Source organism: Hylobates moloch, unplaced genomic scaffold (genome assembly GCF_009828535.3).
Source record: "Hylobates moloch isolate HMO894 unplaced genomic scaffold, HMol_V3 SCAFFOLD_16, whole genome shotgun sequence".
Classification (NCBI taxonomy): domain Eukaryota; kingdom Metazoa; phylum Chordata; class Mammalia; order Primates; family Hylobatidae; genus Hylobates; species Hylobates moloch.
Window position 1 is genome coordinate 74807097 of NW_026652291.1, and position 25868 is coordinate 74832964.

At 36.1% G+C, this 25868-nt stretch overlaps 1 protein-coding gene and 1 non-coding gene across 8 annotated transcripts in view; one reads left to right on the forward strand and one right to left on the reverse strand.

Annotated features, from left to right (window-relative positions):
- TTC6 (tetratricopeptide repeat domain 6) overlaps window positions 1-25868 on the forward strand; it is a 246741-nt gene that overhangs the window by 214201 nt on the left and 6672 nt on the right. For 5 of the 7 annotated variants that reach the window (XM_058429880.1, XM_058429883.1, XM_058429885.1 and 2 more), the window contains 5 exons: window positions 2266-2385; window positions 7501-7574; window positions 13612-13822; window positions 16058-16210; window positions 17059-17229. In XM_058429880.1, the coding sequence (XP_058285863.1) occupies window positions 2266-2385; window positions 7501-7574; window positions 13612-13822; window positions 16058-16210; window positions 17059-17229 (729 nt within the window). Of the gene's footprint in view, window positions 1-2265; window positions 2386-7500; window positions 7575-13611; window positions 13823-13950; window positions 14022-16057; window positions 16211-17058; window positions 17230-25868 lie in introns of those variants that run through there. The other 2 variants (XM_058429881.1, XM_058429882.1) reach the window with 2 other exon arrangements.
- On the reverse strand, window positions 17670-17776 carry LOC116456521 (U6 spliceosomal RNA). Its single transcript, XR_004244732.1, has one exon. It is a non-coding gene; the product is annotated as a U6 spliceosomal RNA (small nuclear RNA).

Genomic DNA, 25868 nt, shown 5'->3' on the forward strand with positions numbered 1-25868 from the left:
TTAGAAGGGAAGTTGAGAAACATTGTCTCTACCTAAGAGGATGTAAAATTCCTGGTAACCAGATTATCAGGTTTCCTCCAGAAATGTTGATAAATGAATAGCTAATTTTTAACAAGGGGATTGTTAAGATGCTAGGAGCTGACTGAAAGATCATTTATTAGAGTGACCTGCACAACAGGGGCCTTTGAGGATTCCCTCCCTAACCCCATTCCTGCCAGAAAGGTAACCCTGAATAGGAAAACAATGGGCTGGGGCGAGGAGGGAACACCCTTTGTTTTGTTATCTCAGATATGCAAAATAGCCAGTGCCCTGTTAATTAAGAAAATGCAAAACTACCTAAATCAAGTAAAACTGAATTATGATAATAAAATATTGGTGATTTCAGAGCTGCCAGGGCTCTGAAGCATTTCATCCAATCTGCTCACTTTACAGATGAGGAAATGGAAGTAGGGAGAGGTTCGAAAACCCATCCGAGTCTCACAGAGAGAGTTAGTGACCTGTATTGGTGTCCACAAATTTGTTTGCTTCTGGCTTAACAGTGTTTAGGTGGCTTTGTAAAACCGTCTGACCTCCAGCATGTGGACTGGGTGTCATTAAGCAGTGTGTCCTCCTCCCTTGCTGTCTCCCTCCACCTGTTTCTCAGCATTCCTGCCATCCGTAGCCTGAGAAAAAGGAAGTAACTTTCTGCAGAAAATGCACTTAGGCATTCTCCAAAGATATAGTTTCATAAAAACTAAGGAAAGATGAATTCTGGTTCTAACACTTTATATTAATAAAAATACTGAACAGTTACCACTTATTTAGGGCTTATTGTATGACAGGAACTAAGCTAAATGCTTCACTGACATACAATCAAAATATTTTTAAGTAGATCCTTACAACAATATGATTAATTTTTAACACCCCAATTTTGCAGATGAGGAAGCTAAGGCTTAGTGTTAAGTAATTTTCTCCAAATCGAGGAGCTAGTAATGATAACAGAGGCATGGCACAAATCCAGGAGAGGCCAAGGCCCTAAGCCCTCCTCTTAGTCAAAACCTGTGTGCTCCCATCCCTACCCCTTACCCTCATTGACCTTTACGAAATCTTATTTCCCAGTTTTTATTTCCTCTTGTGTTGCAGATTCAGCTGCTTAGTGGATCTCCAAGGCATCATACTGGTTTCACATAATGTGACTTAGTAAAAGAAAAATGTTAGACAATTTGTGGCTAATATTCTAGGTTTGGTTTTTTCTTTTTTGACAAATACTACTGATTATTTTTTATAGTCCTGGCAATTTTTATTTTTAATTATGCCACAACTTACCTATAGGATCTTTAATTGCACATTTTTTAAAGACACTTGAGCATGCAACATTAGGAAACACCAGAGGAGAGCAAATGAGCAAATATAAAATGCTCTTTGTCATTTTCAGTTGGCAGATGCTACAGGCATAATAAGATTTAACCCTTTTCTGATCAGACCATATGGCTCTTTTGGACAGAATGTTCAGTAGGAAAATGATTGAAGAGATTCAGCTCCAACCCAAGTTTAGGATGCTTCTAGCACCTGGTACAGGGTAGAAACCAGTAAAATCTTGTTTAGTCAGTGAATGTAAAAAAAACCCAAAAAGGTAAAAGTAATGGAGAAGGGTCTGAGTTGATTCTCAGATTACACTATGTGTCTTTTAAAAAATGAATATAGTTATCAAAATATTTTGAGGTAGCTTTCCTACAAGTGCTTATTTGTTAGTTTTATTAAGATCTATTTTCATTGATTCATGATTTTTTCATTGGATGCAAATTTATTGAATGCATGCTGTGTGCAGGCTTGATTCTTGTTACTGGGCTTAAAACAGTGAGCAAAATGGATAAGCTCTGGCCTCATAGAGCTTAGATTTCAGCAAGGAAAACAATACAACACTAAAAAGAAATTACATTTTTAATGGTAATCACAGCAACAGTCATTTGATGGAACTACCGAGTCGAGACAGACTGCAGAGTCCCTCTCTTCCAGCCCGTACAGCAATGAAAATGTATAGGGTGACTCACAGGTAAAACATGAAATGCAAGCACAGTGTGCACTGCTTATTGAAAAGTATCAATGTCCATCATACTTTTTACCTAAGGGTAGCCTTTAAATCTAACATGATTATTTTGGCCATAAATTATAAAACAAATTGAGGAACTAACCATTGGGCCTAGTTTGGACATAAATACATTTGTCCATAGCCAATGAATTCAGGCTCTGAAAAGTTGAATCTATGTTACAAATGATTATTTTTAGGCATTAACAGATTATGGAATTGTGCTGCTTCTTGATGCTACAGAAACTGTGAAACTAAATACCTTCCTTAATCGTGGACTCATCTACGTAGAACTAGACCAGTATGGCTTTGCACTAGAGGTAAGCCTTCCTGTTGTGTAACCCACTTGATTTTGCACGTTGACTTCTGAGAACTAGTGAACAAGATTTTATTTTATCAACTGGCAATATTAATGAGTGGTAGCTCAACTTTAGCAAGAATTCAATGAAAATACTTGAAATGACTAATAGACTCTTTGAAAAAATGTATATTTTTGCTTTGTTTGGATTACAGATAAACAGCCAATACATTTTTAAACATTTCTAATTTGATCGAGACCATCACTTCTCTTAAGGGAGTACAGACAAAACTCAAGTTACTTAGTAAATAAAATGATTCCTGTAACGTGTACTCTGCTGTTTAGTGGTAACTTTCTCAAAATTTTCCTCTTTTTCCTTTGCAAATACAGCAAAATAAATCTGTTTCAAACAGGGCAGGAAATAGTTGCTCAGAATGGGATACTGGTAACAGGCTTTAAAGTGAGTGGTGACAGGCATTCAGAATCATACTAGAAAAAAGTATAGGCAAGGTTTTCAAAAGAAACAGGTAGTTTAAAATGTATTTCATTAAAGAATAATTAAATAAAATTCATCATTCTCATTTTTAACTTTTTATTTTTATTGTCTGTTTGTAACTCTTGGATTAAGAAACAGGAGGTAAAAATTAAATAGCAATTTGAGATGTATAGTTAAATAATAACAGTTTTGCCTCTTTGTTTCTGAGGAACTGCAACATAACATTATGGAGTGGAGTGCCTCCTGTTCTTTTCACCTCCCAGGATGATTATTTTTCGATTTCTGGAGTCATTTTTTTGAGATTCTGTCCAACATAATCATTTACTTTTGAGGAATTTTACACTATGAATAAATGTAATCCCAATGTTTGAATAGCTTTAAGCTTTTTGATATATTAAAACTATTTTTGAGCTGTATTGCTAGGTATACCCTCAGGTAGATGGAAGTAAAGAACTTCCCTGTTTGTAGTAGGCAAGAAAACGATGGGCAACAGTGTTGAGGTGGGGAGAGTGAGATAATGGAGGTGGGGCACAAGGGACTGCAGCTGTTAGAGAATTAAATGCAGGGCCCATGTTATCCTCTGAATAAAGATTTATTTAGTACTAAGCAACCACTAAACAACTATTGCACAGTTGCTACACACCGGGTCCTCAACAATGCTGCCGAATTTATAATTGTAACTTACAGAGAAAGAAACTGGTAGTCAAAAGAGGTTAAATAAGGTCTTTCCACAGTAAGATCTGAACTCAGAACTCACTCGATTCCGAATTCTATTGTCTTTCAGGCAAGGCGCTGGCGTTAATACATGGAGATAAATGAGACAGAGTTCCAGCCTTTGAGGAGCTGATGGTCTAGAGAGAGTCATTCTTGTCCCCTCTTTCCTCACACCCCACATCTGACCCATTAGCAAGTCCAGTCAGCTCTACCACTAAAGCATATTTTGAATTAAATCATTTCTCATAATTGCCACTGCTATCTTCCTTTCAACCAGTAAGTACTGGGGCAAGAGCAGAACTCAGGTTTCAGAACTGAATCATCTCTCTCCTGGACTACTGTAGTAGCTTCCCAACTGGCTTAAGGTTCCACTGTTGCCCCTCTACATGCTATTGTCTAAACAGATGCTAGAGAAATCTCTTAAAAATATAAAGTAGATCAAGTTCTTCCTCTGCTCAAAACCCTCTGATGGCTTCCCATCACACTTAGAATAAAATCTGAACCCTTGACTGTGACCAAGCAAGACCTTACTTGATATGACTGCTGCTCACCTCTGATCTCATTGTCAAACATTCTCTTCTCTCCACTAGTCATGCCACCCTGGCCTTTTCTTATTCCTTGGAAATGCTGGGCTCTCTTGCTGCCCCAGGACCTTTACATGAGCAAGTCCCCATGCATACAGCATTCTTCCTCCTGATCTGTGTATGATTCATGCCCTTGTTTCATTTAGGTTTCTGCTGAAATGTGACCTCTTCAGTCAAAAAGGCAGAAGATAAACTAAAATGGAATATAAAAAAATATTAAAAGAATCCCAAATAAGTCTAGGAAGGGGAAGCAGAGGAACAGAAATGGAGGAAACCAGCAGAAAAGAAATAATAAAATAGTAGACCAAAATCCAGCCATACCAGTAGTTATATTAAATGGAAATAGTCAAAATACAACAATGAAAATCATGAAAATGTCCGACTGGAATTTTGTAAAAGTGCCAACTATATTTTGGCAACCAGAAACACATTTTAAATATAGTGATATAGATAGGTAACAACAAAAAGCTGGAAAAGATATACCACAGAAACACAAATTGAAAGCAAAAAATGCAATTTTTCTCTATGTGAAGTTAAAAAATTAAAACAACTAAAAAAAGACGTGGGCAGGGGAAGAAGCAATGAAATATATAAGACTGAGTAATTAGAGGTCTGCATAAAAAACCAAGAGAAGGCGGGATCTTTAAAAACAATTTTAGTGGGAAAGATTGATTAACAGAGAAGCTGACTAGCTTGAGTGCTGAAAACATTAGTTAGTTGAGAGCTGTATGCCCTTCATAGGAACACTTTGTTCAGGAAGCATTTAGACTGGGATTGTTTGTGAAGTTAATGGCCAAGTTAACCAGAAGTGAATGGGTTAAGAACATTTGTTTTCCTCTTTTCCCTCTTGAAAACCTACCAAGATAATAGTAAAGGAATAAAAAAAGATATAATGCTGCAAGGTTACAGATAGTAGAGAAGAGATATTCAGGCACCTCAAACTGCCATTCTTGATCTGAATGCCTGAAACTTAAATATAAATGGGTAGCCAAGGATCAAAGCTTAAGGGAAATGAAATAGAGACTAAAAGAAACAAGTTATCATAAGTGTATAGCAGTGGTCCCCAACCTTTTTGGTACCAGGGACCAGTTTCATGGAAGATAATTTTTTCAGGGGATTCAGGCGACAGGGTGGCGGGGTGATGGTTTCGGGATGAAACTGTTCCACCTCGGATCATGGGGCATTAGATTCTCATAAGGGGCACACAACCTAGATCCTCACATGCGCAGTTCACTATAGGGTTTGCACTCCTATGAGAATCCAATGCTGCTGCTGATCTGACAGGAGGCAGAGCTCAGGCAGTAATGCTTACCTGTGGTCCACCTCCTGTTGTGATTGAGATGTAAGACTGAGAGGTAGATCGAGATTGAGATCTAGATCTACATCTCATATACCAGGGGTCCCCAACCCCTGGAGAAGGGGAGGCATGTGAAGTGGTAGTGTGAGACAGCTAAATTCTATTCTATGTGGTACACATTAGTGGCTGTATGGTTTGTTATTTATCATCCTTATATTAGAGAGATAATTAATGCAGAAGAGAAAAATTATAATATTAAATAACAGTGGCTAACTTTGTTCTAAGTAATGCTAATAGTCATCTTTTATGTCTATTGTTGATAATTACTACCTAATTAGCATGTAGTATAATAATGATTATATATATAGAGTCAAGTTCACTTTTGTAAGTTTCATCTGATTGCAAAACTAAATTTGTTTTAGCCTTTTAAATTACATGGTCATCCTTGAAACTTCCAAAATTAATGGGAATGTTTGTAATAAAGCTCACTTACACTTGTAAGTTTGCCTTAATTTTAGCAAAAAAAAAAAAAAATCCTCCTAGAGAGATGTCTGGAAGCATTTTATTAGATTATATTTGATCAGACAATAATTAAAAAATTTTCTTCCAAATAGTTCCATTGGGTATCAAATATGCTTCTTGAATCAATGTGGGGTGTTCACATCTACAGACTGGTCTGTGACTAATACTGCGTCCTCCAGCAGGATCTCTGAGTGCTCAGATTAACCTTACTACTCCCTCTTCCACCTCCAATAACAGCAGAAAATTTATCCTACCCTTCAAAGACAGCCTCTTCCCTCTGACATAGTCAGGGAGGGTTTGTGGAAGGGAGGAGGAGGGGGAGGGAGAGGGAGAGTGTGGGCTTTGATTAGCTCCTTTCTGGCTGGGTAGTGTCCTTTGGGGCTGCAGATTTCTGATGTCTGGCTTCCAGGAAGGAAGCCTGGAGGGATTTCCTTTTGCCACTCCACAGAAGAGTGTAATATTCCCCACTGCTCTGCTTGATCAAGTGAAATCACAACCAATACTGTCCGGGAAGATTCCTGCTGAAGCAGTCTTCTGGGGAAGAAGCAGTGCTATTTTCATTCCTTCATAGATTCAGGACTCTTTCAGAAGCCCTTCCTATATTATAGCAATCAGTAAAATCAATCTACATCTCATATATAAAACTGCATATGTGTAAATATCATGCAGTTGACATGATATAATATTTTGTTTTGCCGTTATATATTTAAATATTTTCTTAATTTAAATTTAGCGATGTTCTTATTTTACTTTAGGCCTCAAATATTTCTGTAGGACTTTGAAAAGCCATGAGCTTCAGACACCGTCCCTGGGGCCTGATAAAGGAAAGAGCTCTGGGCTACTGTGGCAGGATCTCTTGTGGACTTCGCCCTTCCAGTGCTTTGAAACAGCCTCTTCCTAGAGGCCACTGGGATCCTTCCCAGCTGACTTCCCTAACTTCAGATCTGGGGATTAGAGTTTCCATTTCTTCCTTGTAGGAGAGCTTATGGATCCATGACAAGAGGCAATTTCTCACCAGAAGTGTGGATTCCAAAGGCAGGAGCAGCCCCAGCTCATCCACACAGACCCTTTCCCCAACCTGGCTGCCTGTTTGTCCTATAGTCATATAACATCAAAGGTTCTCTCCCCGTGCATTTCCTTTTCTGTCTAGATAGAGAAGTCTCCAGAGGAGTTCACTGGGAATAAACAATAGAAAGAAAGTAAATGAGATAGATACCTCATTACCCATTGCAGGTCAAAACCATAGGAAAAAATCCCCATTCTTGAGTAGAGACCAGTAGTACAAGATTCTGAGGGAGTCTACAATAATAGGTTTCCTTTGTTTCATCTGTTCTTATTTGATGTGATACTACAAGGAAAATATAAAGTTTTAGAAAGATGTGTATTTTAATGCTTGTGTCACATGTATTTAGGAAGATGTATATCTTAATGCTTGTGTCATTGTGGAATCACAGTTAGAAGGAAGTTTAAGATAGCACATAAAATAATATTGCAAATTAACAAAAGCTTATAACATTATTTCAGGATTTTAAGCAAGCTGCACTGATAAGCCAGACTAACGGGAGCCTTTGGCATGCCACTGCCATGTGCCATCACAGGTATGGAGTGCAATTGATGTCAAAGTGGAATCAAGCAGGACCATCAGACTTATCTAATTATCACCCCATAAACAAGCCAGGAGAGAATGGAAGAAACTGGGAGAAATTGTGAATGTGATAGAGTACAAAGATGGGGAGGGACACAAAGAGTTCCCTGTGTAGACACGGGGACCACTCGTAGTGTTCCTCAGCACCCTTCTGCCTTCTAATAGACTGTTTTACACAAATTAGCAGGCAAATGCTTCCATCATGGCATTGGGCAGAGTTCATCTGATCCAAGCATAGGTGCTGGGAAAGGATCGTGGCAATATATAGAATAAAATTATGCATAGCTCGAAATATCTAAGCATAAAATAATTTATTTTGTTCATAAAGTGGGACTATTATAAAGTCTCTTTCCTGGAAGAAAGGGTGATTTTTTAAAATTATGCATTTTTAAGATAATTTTGCATTTAAAACATAACTAAATCTAATACTAAGTAAAAAAACAACAGCAAATATCTATAAAAAACACAATACTTAAAGCAAAATTACTTCTTCCTGGGTTTATTGTAAAAATAAGTTATAGAAGAAGAGATGAAAACACATAAGGTTAAAATATAGAAGATAATCAGCTTAAAATATACTCTGAAATAATATTATGGTATATAGACTTGGCTAGCCATAATGTTTATGTTTCTACATATATATTTTACATCATAAAATTAACTTTTGGTAATTTTGCTTTTAAAATTATAGAGATTCAGCCTGCGAGGATTTTAATATGTGATAAAATGTATTTGGTTAAATAATAGTTTATAGCTTTTTTTCCCCTAAGAAACAAATAATACCAGTTAATTTGGAGGATTAAGTTAGAATAGTTCCAAATTATGTAGATTAAGCTGTATAAATACCCAGTTTAGAGAGTAAAACATAGTTTGAATTATTTAGGAAATTGACATCCTTTTCTCTTTGAGGACTTATATAGTACAGCTACATTTTCCTTTGAAAGTTTTTTTTTAATTTTATGAGCAGAGTAATAACATAACTGGAACTTCTGAAGATATCTTTGTGTTAAAAGGCCTAAACTGGTCTCAGACCTTTCATTTTGTACAGACAGCAAAGCCTGGTCATACCATTGTCTATTTTAATCCAGCAACCTTTGTACAATCTATCTCTTTAAGTAATTGTCATTCTTAGGAAGAGATGGAATAACGATGACTGATGTGTTTGTTTTGGTGGGTGAGTGAAGACCAAAAGTGTCCGAGCTCGTTGCATTCTGTTAAAACTAAAAACAGGCTCCAAAACTACTCTCTACCTCACTCCTATGTTTAGCAACCATTAGAGCCAGTAAATTTCTTTATATGTCAGTTCACAATCTCTTTTATGAAATGTAATCACTGGGTATATACGAGAGAGCCTCCTTAAGCTGATACTGCTTTGCAATTCCAAATAACCAACTTTCATAACCCAACTAGAGTCTCTATTGTTCTTTAATAAAAGTAGAATTTAAATCAACTGTAAACCTCTGAAAACTCAGAGTCCCAGTTGCACGTGTTTTGAGTTCTAAGTTTTGCTGAATTTAACAATACGGAGTGTTTGGTGATTGGTTATATTTATTTCAGGAAAAATATTTTTTGCTTTTCAACGTGAGCTATAACAACCTTATACCACAGATGCATGGACTGTAACTATGGGGATTCATTCCTGATGTGTCTTACAGTAGGGAAAGTAAACATTTTCTCATTTTAAAATTTTAAGGCTTTGATCTTTGATCTCGTGGGGTTGCAGACTTTTGAAGTATCCTTTGTATATCTCTGGTTCTCACTCTTGTGGTTGCTAGGAGACAACATTCCTTAGGCTTGAATATCCTACTTGTTGCCCAATTTAGTCACCACGAGTGTTATGGTAGAATTAATTTTTAGAACTGAGAACGCCACTTTCATATTTCAAAAAATAATCTCATAGAGGGAGATTACTCAGAGTTATACATCCTATCTACTTTTTACTTCAGCACGTTTATTTTACTATTCTTACATATTGGGGCATAAAATATTTTTGAGTCTTACTCTTCAAGCCAGATTCTTTAGTTGGGAGGGATTTGTGATTTATTTGTACAACTCAGTAGGGCACATCTGGTCATGTATGTGATTAATTTGGAAAATGCAGTGGGCCTTTGTGTCTGTGGCCTAGTGGACAAGCTCAGCACACGATCCCTTGTTCACAGAACGCTGTAAGTAGAATCATGCACCTCCAGTAAGTGATCACATTGCTCTAGATTTATGCGAAGACATTTTATTTTAGAAAAACTCATTTAACATACTTTTACACTTGTGTGTAACCTGACAAGAACGTAGATATTCTGCCACATTTTCCCATTGGCTAACTGCCATGCAGTTACTTAACAAGGGCTTCAACCTGTAGGACACTGTGACAGACACATATTCAGAGATGAAATTACTATTTCTACAGTGGCATCTGCTCATTTGTTTTTCCTGGTCTATTGGTGCAGGAGGCTGGGAAGCCTCTGATTTTCAGCACTTTCACCTCCCTGGACTTGATTTTAGTCACTATCGGCTTTGAGGAGCTTGCTAGCTGTCTTTCAAGATCTCTTTTCAGCTTTAAGATTTAATGATTATTTACTTGGTTTGAACAGACTAGCTGCTCATTAAACATTAGTGCTGATAACTTGATGGGTACAGAAAAATAGCTTCAATCACTGCCATTTGGTAATTCACAACTTATATGACGTGGTGGTGAGCTTCAGTTCGCTGCCTCATTTTTCTAATTGGTTAGGCTATACAGAAGGGAAGATTGTATTTCATAAACCATATATTAGAATATGTACTCACAAAGGATTTTTAATTTCACTGAGTAAGAGGGGCCAGGGTGTATGATGCAATTTGGATGTCAGTATTACTAGGGGCATTTCAATGAATTTGGTGGAGAATATGACAGAAGGGGATTTCCCTGGAAATGTCCACTGACATGGTCACCATAGGTATGCATCATAAGTAAATGCTTCCCTACCCACAGATAGAAATACTAAACACAACAAAACCTGTCAACTAAATGCATTTTACATAGAATGACTATTATTACTGATAAGGAATTATTGTTATACTACAGTGAGAAGACACTTGGAAAGGCAAAGTGGACTTCTTCTTCTTCTTCGTCTTCGTCTTCCTCTTCTTCTTCCTCTTCTTCTTCTTCTCCTTCTCTTTCTCCTTCTTCTTCTTCTTCTTCTTCTTCTTCTTCTTCTTCTTCTTCTTCTTTCTTCTTCTTCTTCTTCTTCTTCTTCTTCTTCTTCTTCTTCTTCTTTCTTCTCCCTCTCCTTCTCCTTCTTCTTCTCCTCCTTCTTCTCCTTCTTTCTTCTTCTTTCTTCTTCTTCTTTCTTTTTTCTTTTCTTTTCTTTTTTTTTTTGGAGGTGGAGTCTTACTCTGTTGCCCAGGCTGGAGTGCAATGGCATGATCTCGGCTCACTGCAACCTCTGCCTCCCAGGTTCAAGCAATTCTCATGACTCAGCCTCCTAAGTAGCTGGGACTACAGGTGCATACCACCATGCCTGGCTAGTTTTTTGTGCTTTTAGTAGAGAGGGGGTTTCACCATGTTGGCCAAGCTGGTCTTGAACTCCTGACCTCAGGTGATCCACCTGTCCTGGCCTCCCAAAGTGCTGGGATGACAGACATGAGCTACTGTGCCCGGTCCGACTTTTACTTCTTAAATAATGCCAATTATCAGGAAAGAGAGCACAGTTTCATTGTATACTACTTGAGGAAAGTGACCTTGTGTTTTCTGAGTAACTCAAAAGGTGGCATCTGATTCCCATATGTGGATGTTAACCTCTGCTTGCTTGTAACGTCAGAAGCAAGCTTTCATAATGCTTCACTGTGGATTGTTGTGTGATCTTCTAGAAGAACCCCTGTTGCACCACATTTGGAAAAACATGGAGCAAGTATCGCAAGTACCTGTTATTTTTCATGGCCTGGACAAGCATTAAAAAAATACTGTATCACATTGTGAGAAACTGAATTGCCTTTCAGTTTCAAAAGGAATTCTTTCTCAAACCTTCTGAACACATCAAGGAGAATGTCTCAGCTAAGAGCTAGTCTTCTTCTTCTTCTTTTTTTTTTTTTTCTGAGACGGAGTTTTGCTTTTGTTGCCCAGGCTGGAGTGCAGTGGCACGATCTCGGCTCATTGCAACCTCCGCCTTCCAGTTTCAAGCGATTCTCCTGTCTTAGCCTCCCGAGTAGCTGGGACTACAGGGGCCTGCCACCACGCTTGGCTAATTTTTGTATTTTTAGTAGAGACGGGGTGTCACCATGTTGGCCAGGCTGGTCTCGAACTCCTGACTTCGTGATCCACCCACCTCGGCCTCCCAAAGTGCTGTGATTACAGGTGCCTGGCCAGAGCTAGTCTTTAAAGTTTGTAATCGATGGTGCAACACTCAGGCTGTTTTCTGCAGGACAAAGTATCCAGCTCCAAGCTTATCATTTCAGCTTATTTTATTTATGGCATGAGATAATTTTTCAACTTACGGTATTTAAATTAATTTGCTTTTAAAAATAAATTTAGTTAAGTAAAAAAAGTGAGTTGACTTAAAAGAAAATATTTAGTAAATGATAGTGTAGGTGCAATCTGGGGCAACTTTCGTGAAGAAAGGGGTAGTTTGGGAATCACTGGTTTAAGAGATACTCTTGAGTAACCTCTAGAAGATGACAATTTCTGGAACAGTTTATCCTGGGTTCCATGTATTTGATAAAGGAAAAATGGGCAAAGTAGTGATACATCTTATTAAAATTTGAAACCTGTTTGAGAAGTAATGAAGAGAATGGAAGGAAGATATAATCTTTATTGGGTGAAGGTTTCTGTGCTAAGTGTTCTTCACATGTTCTTATCTGATCCTCGTAACAACCTTGAAAAATTAATATTAATTTGCATGTTCAGGCTCAAATCTAAACTCCAAGACTTTCTTCTGGCTACCTTGTTGAGATACCAGCTCACTGGTTCTTGTGCACCAACCACAGGTATATAATAGGTGCAGAATGTGTGGTAGAGGTGGCTGTGTGGAAAAGCATGGATTTTGGAGTAAGGCTTACCTGAATCTCAGATATTTTCTCTGTGCAAACATAGTATGTTGTTAGTTACTATGCCATTACCTGTGTGCAAACTTTTCTGTGCCATAATTTTCCTTTCATCTGTAAAATGTAGATAATTATAACTAGCTTACAGAATTGTTGGAAGTATTAAAGGAAATACCATATGTTAAGTATTTAGCACAGTACCTGGTAAGTAAACAGTGCTAGTTGCTAGTTTCCTTATTCCATTCCATTTTCAAAAATCCTAGACTCTCTCCATGTTAATTGAAACTCAATAGTATTATTAGATATGCATATGAAATGGAGAAGTGACTTTATATGCCCATGAACAAATATTTGATGCCTTTAACAGCCTTAACCTCCACCACAAGAGAGTAATTAGGGAGGACAGAGAGAGTTATCATTTAGCCAAATACATTCACAAGTTGATAAATAAAATTCTCTCCCCTCCTCTCCTGGTGTCCACAGTGAAATGGGCTGCCTTTATAGGAGATCTGATGTAAGGACTCCCATGTGATGAAAATCTGGCTGTTTTCATTGTATAAGGAAATATTAAATACATATAAATAAGTTTAATCTAATTTTGAAAGTACATTTCATCAATAGTAGCATATATTTTTCTACACTGGTAATTGATACCTGTTAAAAACAGTTTTAAGAATGCCATGTGGACTTTAATAACTTGAAAAAGATCCAGAATATCATCCCATCATATTCTGCTATGAAAATGACCCTTTCTTGCCGTCTTTCCTTTTCACCAAAATCTTCAAAGGACCTGTCACACTTCCTTAGGTCCTATGGACTTATGTGCCTACCTCCTACAATGGATAATAGAAATGGAGATTTTTTAATGACACAATTCAAATCGTTATGGAAAAGTCAGTTACAGGAAAACATTGTATATGTGACCAGAATGCATCAGTTCACCAGATGGCATCAATATTTTTATTTATTTGCAGAATTAATGAGTTTGAAGAAGCTGTCAATTTCTTTACCCGGGCTCTTAAAATTAACCCATGTTTTCTGGATGCTTATGTTGGACGGGGAAATTCTTACATGGAATACGGTCATGATGAAGCCACCAAGCAAGCACAGAAAGACTTTCTGAAAGCACTGCATATTAATCCAGCATGCATAAAAGCCAGAATTAGTTTTTGCTATAATTTGCAGGTAATATAGCAACATTTTGAGCATTAAAAGCATCTTTTGGGGAGAAAGAATATATTTGGCTCTTTCCTGGCAATGGGAGTATATGTTATTTCTTTGGTTGTGAACATTTACCTTTTCTTTTCTTTTAGGTTCCAGAGTAGCAGTGAGAGCAGGGGTTTAGTTAGTTAGAGAGAGACTGCCTGAATCTGGATCAGCCTGGGGAGCTGGTAGGCTGGTTAGATGAAAATCTTTTGAACCTGAGCTTCCTTTATGTCTGCATCCCTCCCTACCTTCCTCCTCACTTACAAACAACTTTTAAAATTTGCCTGATGAAGTTCATCTATAAGAACCCGGGTAACATTTGTTTTACTAGCTTATATACCTAGGCCCCACAGGTTTTGTCCTATTGAATTAGTGGAAAGCTAAAGGGAAGAAAATTAGCCATTACTGGATCACAGTAGAAATTTGCAAAGTCCATTTAAAGAGAGGGATTTCCAAGGCAGCTAGAGCTGACTGCAATCCAGTGAAATGTGTTAAGATTATCATCATTCATTGCATTCAGCAGACATTAACTGAGCACTAAATATAGAACGGAAACTGCTCTAGGCCTAGGGATACAGCAGTGAACAAGATTATACTTCCTTCTTCTTGCAGAGTTTACTACCCAGTGGAGAGATAGTCATCAAACAATTAATCGTATGAATAATTGATTATAATCATGATAAGTATAATAAAGGAAAAGGATGAGTTTTAGTATAACTTGTAGAAAAATAACCTAGCTTTCTTTGAGAGGTGAGAGAAAGCTTTTTTGAGAAATTAACAATGTTGAGGTGTGAAAGCAGGGGCTGTGGCTAGGATACAGTGTTCCGTAGAGTGGAACCGGCCCATCAGAAAGTCTTGTAAGAAAGAGACAAGAGGGCCCAAGGGAATGGAATGTTATGGGCAAAGGGAGCAGGGCATGAAATGAGGCTGGAGTTAAAGGCCTTATGGTCCAGTTAAAAATGTGAATTGCATTAATAGGAGAAGTGACATCAAATTTGCATTTATGAAGATCTCACTGGGTGTATAGCAACCCGAAAAAGAATTGAAAAGCACAGCAGTGTAAAGAATTGAGTTAGGAAGGAGGACTGCAAAAGGAGAGTTAGGCCCATGTGAGTTCTGTCTGGGGAAAGAGCAACAGTTTGTTCAACAAATACTTACAGATTCCCTTACTATTTGCCTAGCACTAGAAATATAGAAATGAGCACAACAGATGTGGTCTGGAGCAGATGACAGAGATCTTACTGTGAGGCAGTTTGCTATTTAATATCCTAATAATCTAATCTCAATTTGCCTGATTCCTTGTTTATTAAATGAGCTTGTGTTGACCGTGTGGATTTACAAATGGTTTACCCAGAGAGAGAAGATTTGATGGTCAGGAAACAGGGTCTTGTTCCCTTTACAGTTGTATTTCTTTTTACTTTTATATGAGAATCCCTAGGCTCAGCTTGGTTAAAGTGAGTCAGCTTCCGAGATCTGGCAAGATGGGTTTTTTTAGCCCATCAGAAAAAAAGACAGACTCCAGACTGTACTGAATTTATTAACTCACTGCCTTCCTGTGGAGGCATTTAGTTGCCAGCTGGTCTTCTCTGGGAGGCACTCTGACATCGTTCTGTTAACGATGCCCCTCTCCTGACCTTTTTCTTTCTTTTCCAGTTGGTATAAACAGAAGCTTGGTAGATTTACATGTTATTTTCCATGGAATACGTATAGTGATCCTAAAACTCCAGATGCTGGCATGATTTATCAGAATATGTTTTATACCATTAGTTTATTCATTTATTATTCAATACATATTTTATTATGTATATTATGTATATATTATCTATTACTGGAGATTCAGTGCCAACCAAATAAATACAATCCCTCCTTATGTGTGTGCAGCTCAATGTGAATTTTTCTGTGTTGGTAAAAACCAGTGGCGTTTCACATGGTGGCTATGATTTTATGTTGTCCAGGATAGGTACAGGAGATGACTCTGAAGTTAAATTTATTTTAATTAATTAAAATTTCATCATAAATACTCAGAGGTAATTAGTCAACTGAATGCAGCCACAGTATGCATTCAGTATGCCTACTTTCTGGTTTGAAAGAACTTAGATTTACCATGGCATAAATATACCCTTACTAAAGGTTTTATTTGATTGAGTCAGAATCATAAACGTTTGTCATGTTATGGACTGTTTCCTACTTCGTGTAATTGGAAAATTATTTTAGGCCCAAGGAAAATTCCAGAAAGCTTGGAACCACTTTACCATTGCCATAGATATTGATCCAAAGAACTACCTAGCCTATGAAGGAAGAGCTGTGGTCTGTCTTCAGATGGGTAATAATTTTGCTGCAATGCAGGATATTAATGCTGCCATGAAGGTAAAAACCATCTTAGATTATATTATTATTAGCATAAATTAACACTGTCAATGAATAGGTTCAATTAAGAAGTTCTCTGTTAGCTTTTTAAAGCAACTTATGGAGAAAATAATGTTTTGTATTTTATTTTAACCCAAGTGATCCCTAGGGTAAAGAGTTATGGCTTGCCAATTTTATAACCCAAATGCACTAAAGCCCCAAAGTCCTGATAAATGTTGATCGCTTTCAGTAAATACACTTTATACTTTCATGGGACATCAATATTATTTTGTAATACAAAGTGAATGCATAACATAAAATAATGTTCTAGGTTTGAAGGAACTAAAGAGAGAACAATGTAAATCCCCAGAATCTTCCTGTAGTGAAATGACAAGTAAAAATCTCATGTTGAATGCACTGACAGAAACTCTTCTTTACTTCTGGCTTTTGGGTTTTGATTCTGTAGATTTGGGCAGATGTTGTAGTGTTTGAGATGAGAAAAAGGAAAGAACTGAAACATAATTGCTACTGCATAGGACAAATAAGCCTGTTAACTATTCAATTTAATTTCTTCTCTAGCTTAACAGCTAAACAGATAAGCTTTTCCACTTTGTCTATTCCTTGGAAAGGAACTGAGTGAAAAAACACTAAGATTATTTGTTTTATTGCAACCAAATCAACAAAGTGTTGACACTAAACCAACTTCATACCAACTCCTTTCTCAAAATATTTGTTCTACTGGGGTTTTACATGCACTATAAAATTACTCATTTCCCACAAGTAGATTCCCTAATGTTCATTTTGGCAGACATGACATCAGAGGTAAATACTTTTCCCCGATGTTAAATAATCGTAATATTATACTGCAGATCAATACTACAGCAGAATTCTTAACAAATCGTGGGGTGATTCATGAGTTTATGGGCCACAAACAGGATGCAATGAAAGACTACCAAGATGCAATTTCTCTAAACCCCAAGTACTCGCTGGCTTACTTTAATGCAGGAAATATCTACTTTCACCACAGGCAGTTTTCCCAGGTAATGTGAGTTTTACTTAACGCTTTCTTTTTGACATGAAATGCTTTCTTTATTATATATAGCTTCAAAATATAATTCATACAATCTCAGGCTAATAATGCATTGGCTATTAGCTCTTTTATTTAAAATGTTATCTTTCATAAGAATGTTTATAATTTATCCATTAAATATTTATGCCTCTATGGATTTATTCTCCTCATTATCGTCAACAACACTTGTAAACATTTTTTTCTTTTATATTTTATCATAATAAATGTCTTGCTAGAATCTTATTGAGATGTAACTGACATACAACAAATTGCACATATTTAAGATGTACGATTTGATGTCTTGACATATGTGTACACCTGCAAAATCATCACTACAATAAAGATAATAAACGTATCTATCAGCACCGAAAGTTTTCTCATGCTCCTTGATATTTTATCCTTCTTTCCCTGAAAAATATGAAATGCTTCATGAATTTGCATGTCATCCTTGCACAGGGGGCATGCTAATCCTCTCTGTATTGTTCCAATTTTAGTGTATATGTTGCCGAAGTGAGCATCCAGTAAACATTCTTTCGGACTTCCCCGAGTGTGAGGACTTGCCTTGCGATATCTATTGTCGCTAGCTTCCAGCCTGGAATCCTCTGTTCTTTCCCCCACTTAGACTTCCTTCAAGACCCTCCTTATGATTATCTAACTGACCTTAATTTATACTTTTTCCAAATTTCTGCCATGGGAGCACTGGACTGGGAGTAAGAAGACTTGAATTTTAGTTCTGGTTTTGTGTGACACCTTAATCTCTTTGGACTTCAATTTATAATGTCTGAAACAAAAATGTTGGGTCTTTAGATGATGATATTTTCTATTTTTTGAATTTATTTCATTTGAATCATAATGCATTTACATGATTCAAACTCTTAATTTTGAAATTTTTGCTTTTTATTTATAATCACTCTTTTTTCTGCTTTCCTTCAGTTTATCTTGTTATTCTTTACCTTTTTGAGTTGGAAGCTTAATTAATTTATTTTCACTCTTTCATTTATATTGTAATATGTTATTAAAAGTATGCCTTTTACCCAAGTACTGTTTTGGCAGCATTCCACACATTTGGCTCTATAATGTTTGCTTGTTTAGCTCTGGTAAAATACACATAACATAAACTTTCCCATCTCAACCATTTGTAAGTGTACATTTCAGTAGTGTTAAGTATATACTGAAATGTTTTTATTAATGTTTTCCCCAGATTTTTCACCTGTAATTTCTATTTCCCATTTGACTAAAGAATAAATTAACAGGGCATTTAACCAGATGGAAGGACATTTATATTTTCTACATTCTGGAATTTACTGAGTTTTCGTGTAGTCTAATATAAAAACATTGTTTTGAATATGTCAGGGTCATTCCTAAGAAAGGGTATCTACTATCAGGATGTGGATTTAAGTCTACATTTGTGAAGTCTAAGTTATTAATTAGTTTACATTCATACATTTTTTCACTTGGCTTATCTTGAACTAAGAAATTTATTCAAGTATCCTGTTATTAGGGGGTTCCTATATGTTTCTCTTTACATCTCTTGTAGTGTCTGCTTTGTGAAAATTGCTGCTACGTTATTTCATGTATAGATATTTATATGTATTATATATGCATTATGAATTATAATCTTCAGCATTACAGATTTCCTCCTTTGTTTCTTTTAATACTCTGTGGAACAAATTCTCCTTTGTGTGAAATGAGGATCATGACCTCTGAGGCCTTCTAATTTGCTTTGCCTGGTATTTCTTTGCTTTTCCTTTTATTTTCAACTTTTAAAATCCTTTGTTTTTGGTATGTCTCTTTTATACCGTATAGAATCGGATTTTACTTTGAGAGCTAATTTGAAAATATTTTTCTTTTAATAGGCAAGTGAAGCCCATTTAATTTTGGCATGATCAATACATTTGATCTTAGTTCTGTTATTTCATGTAAGGCAAGTGTGTTTATGTTAAAGTATTTTGAAAGTATTTAACTCTCTGGTAAATTTTATTTTTTGGCTTTTTGCAGTTTTTGTGATTATTTAGGAAGGTTTATAGTTTTGCTGTAGTGATTATCTTTATAAAAATAATGTTAATACTCTTAGTTTAGTTTCTCTACTATGAACAACAATAAAATTACCCTGTAAACTCCTCCTCACTCTCATTCATTATTCGATTTTAGTAATTTTTTTAAAAAAGTTTATCCTCATATTCTTAAATATGCTTGAGCTTATTATGTCAGCTTGTCACATAAACTTAGTTTCCACAGTCTCTTGGGTATAAAAATTGGTACGAATTAAGGCGAGTTAGATAATCACATCACAGGGAGGTTCTTGAAGGAAGTCTAAGAAGGAGAAAGAACAGAGGATTCCAGGCTGGAAGCTGGTGACAATAGGTATTGCAAGGCAAGTGCTGACACTTGGGGAAATCCAAAAGATAGTTACCGTGGGTTCACTAGGGCAACACATAAATTAATTCTCCCTTTTTTTTGTAAGTGTTATTATTTCTATACTGCCTGAAGATTCAATATTTATGTATTATTTTGTTACCCTTATTGCACAGTTTAGTCTTAGTTCTTCAGTTAAATATGTTCAGTTCTCATCACCAGACTATTTGTCAAACTCCCCTTCCCCGCAATAATTTCTTGGTTGTCTGAAATTAGTCCTCTGGCAGAGTTCTAAGGAGGGACTCCTGAGAACAATATTCCTTGGACTTGCATGTTGATAGCTGTTTGCCTGTAGCCTATTTTATACCTTAAGACATCATGGCTCTTTGACTCATTTTTCTTTCCTGAGTGTCTTGTAAGTGCTGCTTTCTTTTCTGGTGATATATGTTGGTGTCAAGAAGCATGATGCAAACCAGATTTTCTTTTTCTTAAAAGCAACTTGCTCTTTTTCGTCAAGATAACCACATTTTTTTTTTGAGGGAAAAGTTTTACCAAGGTATGCCTTAGAGTTGACCACTGCAGGTTAAATTTATCAAGTACACAGTATATGTTTTCAGTACACAGATTTCAGGTAAGTGTTGTTGAATTCAGTTAACATTTTTTTTTCTGTTTCATTGTTCTGATTTTCTTCACTGGGGATACCAATTATATAGATGTCATATATTCCTTAATTTTGATTTATTCTAAATTTTTTTTATTTCTTAATGTCTGTTTCATTTTCTTTGTCTTTCTTTTGTATTTTTTCTAAATCTTTATACTGTTTCCTGAGATACCTGTTATCCCTGTGGGCCTCATAAGTCAGGTTTCCTTTTTATTTTATTTTTCTAGTTCTATCCTATTTCCATGCCATCTTTTCCTGGTCACCTCTTTTCTGGGTTCCTGTATTTCTGATTCATTTTTTCTTGACAGCAATTGCTTCCTTAAAAATTTTTTTCTAAAATAAATTTTTTTAAATGATTTTTTTCAAAATCATTTTATTTCAAAATGTTATATTTTGTATTGATACATGCTAATTGTACATATTTATGGGGCACATGTGATATTTTGATACGTGCATACAATGTGTAATGATGAAATCAAAGTAATTGGAATATGCATCACCTCATTTATCATTTCTTTATGATGAGAACATTTCAAATATTCTAGCCATTTTGAAATATACAATAAATTATAACTATAGTCACCCTGCTGTGCTTTCAAATACTAGAACTTATTTCTTCCATATAACTGTATTTTTGTTCCCATTAACCAACCTGTCTTCATCCCCCCACCCACCCCTCCCAGCCAATTGTAACCATCATTCTATTCTCTCTGTTTATGAGACAAAGTTGTTTTTTTTAAGCCTCCAAATATGAGCAAGAACATGTGTTGTCTTTCTGTACCTGGCTTATTTCACTTAACATAATGTCCTCTATGCTCACCCATGTTGCTGCAAATAATAGGATTTTATTCTTTTTAATGACACAATAGTATTCCATTGCATATATGTAACACATTTTCTTTATCTATTCATCTGTTGATGGACACTTAGGGTGATTCCATATCTTGGCTATTGTGAATAGTTCTGGGACAAACCTGGGAGTGCAAATATTTCTTCAATATACTGATTTCCTTTCTTTTGGATATATACCCAGCAATGGAGTTGCTGGATCATATGATAGTTCTGTTGTTTTGAGGACACTTCATACAGTTTTCCATAATAGCTCTACTAATTTACATTCTCACCATTAGTGTACTAGAGCTCTCATTCTCTGTATTCTTGCCAGTTGTGTTTTTCTTTGCTTTTTTCTTTGGACAATAGCCATTTTAACTGAGGTGAGATAATATCTTATTGTGGCTTTGATTTGCATTTCTCTGATGGTTAGTGATGTTCAGCTTTTTTTTTTTATAGATCTGTTGGCCGTCTATATGTCTTTTCAGATCATTTGCCCGCTTTTTAATGGGAATGAGATTTTTTTTTTTTTGCTGTTGTTTGAGTTCTTTGTATATTCTGGTTATTAATTCCTCACTGGGTGAATAATTTGCAGATACTTTCTCCTAGTCTGTAGGTTTTCTCTACACTCTGTTGATTATTGCCATTCCTATGCAGAAGCTTTTTTATCTTGAATAAACCCACTTGTCTGTTTTTGCTTTTGTTGCCTGGGCTTTTGTGGTCTTAACTCTTGAAAAATCTGTGCCATATTAATCAATGTCTTGAACCATCTCCACAATGTTTTCTTCTAGTAGTTTTATAATTTCAGGTTTTACAGTTAAGTCTAATCCATTTTGATTTGATTTTTGTACATAGGGAGAGACAGGGGTCTAGTTTCTTTCTTCTGCTTATGGATACCCAGTTTTCTCAGTTTTGTTTATTTGGGTCTTTTCTCTAATTTTTTAGTTAGTCTAGCTATCAGTTTTGTTTATCTTTACAAAAATATAACTTCATTTTATTGATGTTTTGTATTTTTTAAGTCTTTATTTCTGCTCTGATATATATTATTTCTTTTCTTTTTCTTTCTTTTTTTTGTTTTTACTAATTTGGGGCTTGGCTTGTTCTTGCTTTGCTAGTTTTATGAGGTGCATTATTACATTGCTTATTTGAAATCATTCTACTTTTTTGATGTAGGCGTTCAACTCTATAGACATCCCTCTTAGGTTTGCTGCATTTCATAGGTTTTGGTATGTTGTGTTTCCATTTTCATTGGTCTCAAGAATTGTTTTCATTTCCTTCTGAATTTCTTTATTGACCCAATGGTTGTTCGGGAGCATATTATTTAATTTTCATTTGCTTATTTAATTTCCAAAGCTTCTCTTGTTGTTGATGTTTTATTCCATTATGGTCTGAGAAAATACTTGATATGATTTTGATTTTTAGTATTTGTTGAGACTTGTTTTGTGTTCTAACATGTGGCCTATCCTGGAGAATATTCCATGTACTGATAAAAATGGGTATTCTGGCCAGGCGTGGTGGCTCATGCCTATAATCCCAGCATTTTGGGAGGCCGAGGTGGGCAGATCACGAGGTCAAGAGATCAAGACCATCCTGGCCAATATGGTGAAACCCCGCCTCTACTAAAAATACAAAAATTAGCTGTGCATGGTGGTGCGTTCCCATAGTCCCAGCTACTCAGGAGGCTGAGGCAGGAGAATCACTTGAACCCGGGAGGTGGATGTTGCAGTGAGCTGAGATTGTGTCACTGCACTCTGGCCTTGTGATAGAGCTAGACTCCATCAAAATAATAATAATAATAAAAAGAATGAGTATTCTGCAGCTGTTGGATTAAATGTACTGTAAAGGTCTGTAAGGTTCATTTGGTCCATAGTGCAGTTTAAGTCTGCTGTCTCTTTGTTGATTTTCTGTCTAGATAATCTGTCCAATGCTGAGTGAGGTGTTGAAGTCCCCAACTATTGTTTTATTATTAATGGGTCTAGCTCTCTCTCTTTACCTATAATAATTGCTTCATATATCTGGGTGTTCAAGTGTTTGGTGCATATATATTGACAATTGTTATATTTCTTGCTGAACTAATCTCTTTATCATTATATAATGACATTGTTTGTCTCTTATGTTTTTTGACTTGAAGTCTATTTTGTCTGATATAACTCCTTCTTTTGGGTTCTGTTTTGTAGGAAATATCTTTTTACATCTCTCAACCTTCAGTCATGTGTGCCCTTAATGGGTGAAATGTGTTTCTTGTAGCCAGCATATAGTTGGGTCTTGTTTTATTATCCAGTCAGTCTATACCTTTTAACTGGGAAACTTAAACTGGTTACATTCTGAGTTCTTTCGATAGGTAAGGACTTATTTCTGTCATTTTGTTGTTTTCTTATTGTTTTCTGTATTTGTTCCTTTTTTTTCTTTCTTATTGCTTATCTTTGATAAAAAAATTTGGCTTTGGCAGCTTTCTATAATGATACCATTTGATTCCTTTCACCTCCTTTGTGTGTCTGTTGTTTCAGTAAGTTTTATATTTTAGTGTATTTTTTATGATGGTGGATATCGTCTTTTGGCTGCCAGATGTAAAAATCTCTTAAGCAGTTCATGTAGGACTGGTCTCATGGTGATGAATTTCCTCAGTCTTTGTTTGTCTGGGAAAGACTATTTCTCCATCATTTTTGAACAATAACTTTGATGGGTATAGTATTCTTGCCTAACAGTTCTTCTCCCCCACCCCCCAGCACTTTGAATATATCACCTAATTCTTTCCTGGTTTATAGGATTTCTGTGGATAAATCAGCTGTTAGTCTGACAGAAATTCCTTTATATGTGACTTGATGCTTTTGGTGTTTTAAAAATTCTCTCTTTGTCTTAGACTTTTGACAGTTTGATGATAATGTGCCTCAGAGAGGGCCTTTTTGGGTTGAATCTATCTGGGGACATTTGAGCTTCCTGTATCTATATGTATATCTCTTCCAATATTTGGGAACTTTTCCGTTATTATTTTACTGAATAGGTTTTCTATAAGTTTTTCTTTCCTTTTGAACTCCCAAAATTGAATATTTGTTCACTTGATGGTATCCTATATATGATGTAAGCTTTCTTCATTCATTTTTATTCTTTTTATTATTGTTGTCTGACTAGGTCATTTCTAAAGACTTGTCTTCAAGTTTAGGAATCATTTCTCCTATTTTACCTAGTCTATTGTTGAATGTCTTGATTGTATTTTTTTATTGCATTAATTGAATTCTTCAGTTCCAGGATTTCTCTTTGGTTATTTTCTTATGATATCTACCTTTGTTCGATTTCTCATCTAAATCATGAATTCTTTTTATTTCTTTGTATTGTTTATCTGTGTTCTTTTGTTCTAAATTTCTTTAAGGTCAATAATTTGAATCCTTTTTCAAACATTTCACAAAATTTCTTTTCCTTGGGATCTGCTACTGGAGATTTATTGCACACCTTTTGAGGTGTATTTCTTTGCTTTTTCATGTTTCTTGTGTGCTTACATTGATATCTGCTCATCCGGTGTAACAATCACTTCTTCCAATTTTATTAAGTAGCTTCCATAGGGAAAGACTTTTTTCTGTAGATATAGCTATAAAGTGAGTTGAATAGGGTAATTTGGCTTTGGTTCTGGGTGGGCACCATAGAGTAGTGTAGTCTCCATATGATTACTTCATCTGTAATCAACATCAGCAGTGTCTGTGAGTTCCTTGGTGGCTTAGGCTGTGGTTATTTGTGGATACTGTGGTGAAGCTTTGCTGGAGATGGTGATGCCAGGCCGTCCAGTCCTCAGGCCCTGAGGTAGCACGTGGGGGCCATTGCAGGCAGTGGTTTTCCCTGGGTGGCCAGTCTTTGCACTCCTGGCAGGGCACATAGGCACTGGCAGTTAGGGCAGTAGGCTGGGAAGGTCAATCTTTAGGCCCCTGTGTAAGCACCAGTGGTGTCCAAGGCAGGGTGAGTGTGGTGTGAAATGTTATAATTTTACTTTTCATTGTAGAAATACTATTTTTTCCTGGTGATTTTTTTTTATTGTCTTTGAGACTTTGAGGGTAAGAGGTTTTGTGTGTGTGTGTGTGTGTGTGTGTCTTTAAGATGAGAGATATCAATTTATGCTCCAATGTTAATAAGAATAAACTAGTAAATTGTTGGTAAATGAGAGTGTCAGGGATAATTAGGATCAAAATCTTTGAGAATTTGATGAAGTTAAGAGTTTGGAAGTTGCAGATGTGGCCCTTGATAGGAGCAGAACTCACTACCCATTATGTCATTAGGGAAGGCAGAGGGTTTGGGCACAGTTGAATGTAGATTTTGATAGTGTGTAATCCTATCTATTGATTATATCTTCTCCATGGATACAAGTATTAGTCACCAGTTAACAGTGGGAGTGAACGGTTAAGAAAGAAAGACAAGATGGCTAGAAGTTTTAAAGAGAAGAGAGACAATGTGAAAAAATTGTGTTAGAAAGTGGTAAGATGAACATATTAGAGTGTAACAACATTAAGTCCTCATGTGAGGTTTGTAGTTTTAAATTTCAAAATGAGATCTTGAGTCTTTCTTGCTTTGTATGTAATTCTTTCTATGCAGATTCAATACTGCTTTATGCCATGCAGTTGTTTCTGTGTTGATCTCTATCTCCTTACTCTGTAAGCTGTTAAGGGGCAGGAATCACACTCTGCCCTCTTATCTCTACATTTCTCTGCTCAGAAAGTCCATTTATTCTCATGACTTACACTGCTTGAAACCCTCCTTCTTTCTTCTGAGCTCGTAACCCA